This window comes from Penaeus chinensis, chromosome 1 (assembly GCF_019202785.1).
Source record: "Penaeus chinensis breed Huanghai No. 1 chromosome 1, ASM1920278v2, whole genome shotgun sequence".
NCBI classification, from domain to species: domain Eukaryota; kingdom Metazoa; phylum Arthropoda; class Malacostraca; order Decapoda; family Penaeidae; genus Penaeus; species Penaeus chinensis.
Genome location: NC_061819.1, coordinates 36,380,806 through 36,388,305, shown reverse-complemented (window position 1 = coordinate 36,388,305; position 7,500 = coordinate 36,380,806). Strand labels below are relative to the sequence as shown.

General features: G+C 32.8%; 1 protein-coding gene across 6 annotated transcripts in view; it reads left to right on the top strand.

The window, feature by feature from the left end:
- The first annotated feature begins 117 nt into the window (after positions 1-117).
- The window catches only part of LOC125026249 (E3 ubiquitin-protein ligase SH3RF1-like), a 43,785-nt gene continuing 36,402 nt past the window's right edge, over positions 118-7,500 (top strand). For 4 of the 6 annotated variants that reach the window (XM_047614592.1, XM_047614577.1, XM_047614585.1 and 1 more), the window contains exons 1-3: positions 118-229; positions 5,817-5,997; positions 6,786-7,319. In XM_047614592.1, coding sequence (XP_047470548.1) covers positions 5,863-5,997; positions 6,786-7,319 — 669 coding nt within the window. In that variant the 5' untranslated portion in view covers positions 118-229; positions 5,817-5,862. Of the gene's footprint in view, positions 230-361; positions 668-5,816; positions 5,998-6,785; positions 7,320-7,500 lie in introns of those variants that run through there. The other 2 variants (XM_047614562.1, XM_047614569.1) reach the window with 2 other exon arrangements.

The following is a 7,500-nucleotide window of genomic DNA, read 5'->3' as shown; positions in this document are numbered from 1 at the left end:
AACAATCCGAGGTTTGGCTCTTTTGCGGCGCCGAGGGCACCTCTGGGAGGAGCCGGGACCCGGGTCGTGCAGGGCGGGGTGGGGCAGGGGGCATGGGGGCGCCCTCGAAGGCCCAGGGAAAGCCAGGCCAAAAACCGATGCAATTGCCTGCCCGAAATAGTGTTGGAACGGCAGCCTTTGAGACCATTGAAAAAGTGCTTTTGGAGGAATCATGTAGTGATACTTCACCGTAAGTCGTCGTACCGCAATTTGGTTTCACATGAACGTGCAGGGGGGATGCCGAGGGCGTCTCCTTGCCGCAAATAGGACGGGCAAGTGAGAGGAAGGAGGGAGAGGGAGGGAGGGTGGGAGGGTCCGATGTACCCCCAGGGAGGAGTAAATGCTTCAACTCGGAAATCACCTTCACTCACCATTTTCTCTCTCTCTCGTGGCACCTCAGAATGTGCAATCAGAGGTGAGCTCAGAGAAGCCGATTTCCTCGCCGAGCCCGACGTCGTGGCGTGCGGGGCCCTTGGGAGAGACGCTCACCACAGCGCCCGTGAAATTCCCGTGGCTTCGCTAGCAGACTGAGCTCAGGCCGAGCTTACCAGGGCATTCGAGCCGATCCCACCATTCCAGATGTGCGTGTGAAGAGGACAAGATTGCAGTGGAAAGGAAATGCAGAGAAGTGAGTTGGCGAGCGGGGCTGCAGCGGCCGCGTCCTGAGAGGTGCAGGCCAAGGGTCCTCCTCGGCGACCTTGTTGGCGCTGCAGGTGCATGACCGCCCCTGGAAGGCCTGCCCTGGACGCCTTCCAAGCGGCAGTGCAAGTGGAAAGTTATGCAGATCAGTGATTCTGGAATGTGCTTGTGTGCCCTAGTTCTGCTGTAACTTTGCAGGAACTCCTGTATACTGAAATCAAAGATTTTTGTTATTTTCTTGAAAATAAAAATATGGAGAAAGATTATTCATGTTAACATTGTGTTCCCTATTACAATATATGTTGATATTGCCTGAAAAGATATTAGCCTAAAATACAGTGTGGATAATCATTCAAGGAATGTATTCAGTTAAATATAACAGTGTAAATGTATCCAAAATTTATGGAAGTTGCTTTTGGAGTTTGCGAAAAACAGTGAAAATTGTGAAAGCCAGAGAGGACACTGAATAGGAATGTAATCCAGGTGTAGGGGAATACCTTTGTATTGTGTGCCGGGAAATGTGGTAAAAAAAAACAAAAAAACTTTGCATGATATAGTTTATTATATTTTACAATATAGATAGGTATATATCAACATGATATGGGTAACTGGTATCTGTCATATTTATTTATTTTTTTTTTTTTTCGTGAGTGCGATTTAGTAATACTGGAGGATAATAGTTGTTCTCAGAGTTGTTAATATTACCTTGAAAAAATAATTCCTGACTGAATATTATAATATTTATCTTGCTATATCTGGCCAAATCGAGGTGACGGTAAGACTAGTGTTTTCAAAATTCTTTTTTTGGTTTCTTTCTTTCTTTTATTTTTTATTTTATTCTTTTTACTGTATTATTACATACTTTGTTATTATTATTTTTATTATTCCTATAGTTAATATATTGTTACTATAAGGATTTTCACAAGAAGCAGTGTAGTTTTTATTATCATAAGTATTATAATTATTATTATACCTATATTTATTATTTTTTTATACGATCATTGATTGTTATTATTGGTTGTAGTAGTATTGTTGTTATTACTATTATTATTATTATTATTATTATTAATATTATTATTATTATTATTGTTATTATCATTATAATTGTTGTTTTTTTTCATTATTATTATCATCATTGCTGTTGTTATTGTTATTGTTCTTTTATAGTTATTATTATTTATTATTAACATTATTGTTATTATTATAAATGTTGTTGATATTAGTTATTGTCATCATTATTATTGTTGTTGTTATTTCTGTTGTTTTTATTGTTATTGTTGTTATTATTATTATCATCACCATCATCATAAATATTGTTATTATTATTATTATCATCATTAATTTCTCTTTATTATTACTGTTATTTTGTTATTGTTATAATCGCTATTTTTATTGTTATTATTGTTTTTATGCATTATTATTATTATTGTTATTGTTATTGTTTTTGTTGTTGTTATTGTTGACATTATTATTTTAATTTTTAGTATTGTTATTTTCATCAGTGTCATTGTTATTGTTGTTATAATTATCATTATTAATCTTATTATTAGTATTATTATTATTATTGGGATTATTATTATTATTATTATTATCATTATTATTATTGTTGATTTTGTTATTATTATTGTTGTTATTCTTATTATCATTATTATTATTAATATTATTATTTTTTTTTTTTTTTTGTTAGTGTTAGTGTTATTATTATTGTTAGCATTACTATTATTGGTATTATTATTATTAATAATATTATTATTATTATTATTATTATTATTATTATTATTATTATGCCAGTAATGATATGACCACTACTTCTACTTTTACTTTTTTTTTTCTTATTACTTATTAGTTGTTACATGTTATCACAGCTATTTTCATACTGACGATTATTGTTTATCTTGATGAAAGTAAAGGCAATATACAATTAATAGAGAAAATAATAATAACAATAACAAAGTTATTATTTAAATAATGAATGATAATATTGATAATGATTATAATTATTATAATGATAATGATGATGATAATAATAGTCGTAGTAATAATAATAATTATTATTATTATATTTATAATGATAATGATGATGATAAAAATAATAATAGTAATAATAATAATGATAATAATAATAGAAATAATAACAATAATGATAAAGATAATAATGATAATGAGGATAATAGTAATAATAATGATAGTGATTATAATAATCATAATAATAATAATAATCATAATGATAATAACAATAATAATGATGGTTTTATTATTATTATTGTTACTGCTATTTAATAGTAGAAGTAGTAGTAGCTAGGTAGTGATTATTATTATAATTGTCCTTGTTATTTTCAACAATTGCAAACAAACCAGTTGATGGCATTGAGGCATTGGCTGTGAAATCATCCCTTGTGCAGTGTCAGAGCTCGAGGAAAGAAAGACAACCTGTATATTTAGCTGAAGAAACAATAATGGCGGTGATAACAATTAATGCCTAATAAATCAGTACTGATGAAGATGATAAGGATAATGATATTAATAAAGTAATAATGATAGTGTTGTTATTGGTGATATTATTATTATTATTAGTTATTGCAGTACTAGTTGTATCATCATTAGTAATATATATGTATATATATTTTTTATTGTTATTTGTGTTATTGTTATCATTATTATAATGATTGTTATTATTACTATTACTATTGTTGTTGTTTTTGTTACTGCAATTGTTGCTGTTATGATTATTGATAATGATAATTATAATCAACTATCAATGATGATACTACAATAGTAGTAATATTAATAATGATAATGATATCAATAGCAACAACAAAAACAATAATTAAAATAATTATAATGATAATAATAGTAACCATAATGATAATAATGAAAATAAATACTAATACTTGTGATGATATTTATGATAAAGATTATAATAATAATGATAATGAGAATTAAGAGCTAATACGAAAATTATAATAATTATTAAAAAAAAAGATAATGGTAATAATGATGATAATGATAATGATCGTAGTAATGATGCTAACCATCATCGTCATCATGAGTATCAGGATGAGGAGGATTGCCAGAATTGCCATCATCTATTTAATTCATTATTATCATTATTGTTGGTGTTGTTATTGGTATTATTATTTATATTGCTGTTGATGTTGTTACTGTTATTGTTGTTATTATCATTAGTACTATTACTATTATTATTTTTTTTTTTATTATTATCATTATCATCATCATCATCATTATTTTTACTTATTATTGTTGATTTTGTTGTTGTTAATACAATTATTATTACTAACATTATGATATTGACATTAACCTTTTATCATTGTCAGAATAAAAATAACCATGCAGTAAGAATAACAAACGTAACAATAACAAATATGATAATAACAATAGTAATAAAGATAGTAATAGTAATGGTAACATATATTATAAAAGTGATGGTAACAGTAGCAATAATAATAATAATAGTAATAATTAATACTACTAATGATACTACTACTAATAATAATAACATTAATATTAATCATAATAATAACAATAACAATACCATCTTTTTTTCTTTTTTTCCTTTTTTTTCTTTTTTTTCTCTCTCACTTCTTTCTTGTGTGTGTGGGGGGGGGGATCCTTTCCTCAAGCTCAGACACTGCACACAGGACGATTTCACAGCCAGCATCTCATTGCCATCTGCTTGTTTATTTGCAGATGTTGAAATCGAGGAATTGTTCAAAGTATATCGTGACTTTTTTTTTTTTTTTGGTTTACAGTTGGTTCCAATGAAGGCTTGAAATTATGACTGTTATGTACTATCTTACACAGTTAGACATGTAAAGAATGATATCCATTTCATAAAGAAAATCAAAGAAAAGGGTAAATGGGCGAGACAGGCAGTACTCATAATTGGCTCATTGGTGACTTAGTACAAGTGTAGCCATCTATGTGTAAAAACAATCAAACAAGTAACTCACAGTGGGCATAGCATATACGTACACATCATGCCCATCGGCATTGGGTTAAATCAGCTCACAAATGAAAATATAATTGAAAAAATAAAAGCTAGATTTATAATTCTCCCCAGCATTGCTTTCACCAATGAACAACCCTGACTCAGACTATTAGAGTCAAGTGAACTTACTACCCCCCAATTACTATAGTAACTGGTATTATATTTCTTTGTAATGATATTAACCCTTTGGATCCAGATGATGTGATTATTCCAAAAAACAAAATTGGCTGAAGGCCTGGGGTGATCGGAATATGCAGTCATGAAAAAAATTTACTGAGGCCAAGGGGATGGGAATATGCCATCATGGAACATTCTGACTGAGGGCTGGGGTACGGGGAGTATGCCATTACAAAAAAATTGGCTGAAGTCTAGAGTGAGGAATGACTGGCTATGAGTGCACAAAGCTCTTGGGGAGTGATTAGACTCAATGGGCATCTAGGAAGGGGCTCTGGCATTACTTCCATCAGTAAACAAGTGTGGAAAGTACCATCTGAGCCATGACTGGAAGAGTGTCAGCTCCTCGGAGGATACGATTTCCATGCTCAGGATCATGACTGGTAGCACAGGGTGTATTACAGAAAATTGAATATTAGGAAAACATTAGAAAATAGTTACCTAGGGAGATGGTATGGAATCTATGCAAGGAAAACAGTTAGGATACATCATATTGAATTATGAATTAATATTGTTATTGTTATTATCATTATCATCATTTTTATAATCATTTTCATGGTTTTTATTATTATTATTATCGCTATTATCTTTGTTTGTTGTTTTTGATACTATTATTACTGAAGACGAAATTGGTTATTAAGACTGAATGTTCTTAGAATCACTTTTTCCTCTTTTCCTCAATTATTTTATACCATATTTATTTCTCGTGTCTGCCATACTCGGTGTCATCTTTTGTCATTGTTATTATTAGTTATTCCTATTGATTTCCTTGATTAACATAAGTCTAGTGGTAGATAGTTGATATAATTATTGTACTTGCTATAACTATTATAAGATTATAGTTCTATAGGCCTAAATGTTTATAATATGTTTGTGTCATGTTTATAATATGTTTGTGTCATGTTTGTAAGGATTAGCTCAGTAACCTTTGGACTCCTTCCACTAAACTTGACAGATAAGGCAAATGAGGATGTAAGTTTGAGCAGCCTTCAGGAGCGAGGATGGAGCAGTGGTTGCTGAGTGATGTCCTCGAGTGCTCCGTTTGCCTGGAACAGTTGGACTCCTCTTCCAGGGTCCTTCCTTGCCAGCACACCTTCTGCAGAAGATGCCTCCTCGACATTGTTCAGAATCTAAAGGTGAGCATTCTCTATGCATGGATTTGATATGTGTGTGCGTATCTGTATAGGTTATATGTGTGTATTTTTATTTCCTATTTATTTTATTTACATTCATGCACATACATCCTACACATGGAGTTGTGCATACATCTATATACATCCAGAAAAATATGATGTACTTTATATAGTGGGTTTTTTGTTTTGTTTTTTCCAATTATCTTTTATATCCAAATGAAAAAATGGGTTTCTGTAGCAACTTGAAGATCTCCTTGATAGGCCTTGGGGAATAAGGACTGTTAGCAAAACAACGCGACAGCATCTTTCTTTTGCTCACATGTAAACAGAAAATGAGGTTATTCTTAAATTTCTCTCTTTATCACAATCTTTAATATAACATTCTGTGTCATAGTATCTAAAAAAGCACCACATTTCCCAGGTCTGAAAAAGGACATGGATATTTATGTAATGTAGGGATCAGAAATATACCACAAGAATAACCCATGCGTAAATGGAATCTTACATATATATATATATATATATATATATATATATATATATATACATATATATATATATATATATATATATATAATACATCTGGGTGGTTATCAGGATATATTTGTGTGAATGTGTGTGTGTGTGTGTGTGTGTGTGTGTGTGTGTGTGTGTGTGTGTGTGTGTGTGTGTGTGTGTGTGTGTGTGTACATATTTACATACTGTACATATATACATACATATATACATACATACATACAGACATATATATATATACATACATATTTATATATCATGTGTTTATTTCTCAGGAACTAAGATGCCCAGAATGTCGTGTGCTAGTAGAGGTGCCGGTGGAAGAACTTCCACCAAATATCTTGCTGATGCGGATCCTAGAGAGCATGAGAAGTGCCACTCTCAAAGATTCTGCAAAGGTGTCCCATGCAGGCCCCACTCATGGCCAGCCTCCAGGGAGAGCAGATCCTTTTGATGGTCCACCTCTCACTCAAGCTCCACCTCCTCCATCCCTGCAACACTACAACTCGTCCTCCTCCACGCCCTTCTCGGGACCCTTCCACACTGCCTCGGAGGCACTGCCGTCTTCAGGAGGACGCTTGGTCGGTTTCACTGGAGGAGGCACTGGAGCCGGGGAGTCGTATGGAGGGAACAGCATTGTTAGTGCTGGGTATGGAGGCTTGGCGGGGGGTAACCCAGGAGGCCTGGGCTTGTCAAGCTGTCCCCCACTTCAGGGTCTCAGTAACTCTTCAACACTGGGAGTCTCTACCTCAGCAGCATCTCCTGCTACTCAGTCATCCTCCTTGCCTAATGTAGCTCATCACAGACTGGTGAGTACTCTACATGTAGATGTTTTTGTAGCCAGGATATTTTGGACTCTCCTATAACTACCTTCTTAAAAGGAAAGGACTTATTACTTATACCATACATAAGTTATTAAAATTACAAAGTTTTTGTTATTGCTCGCCACTCATACCCAAAATACATGCGACATATTTGGGGTTCCATAGG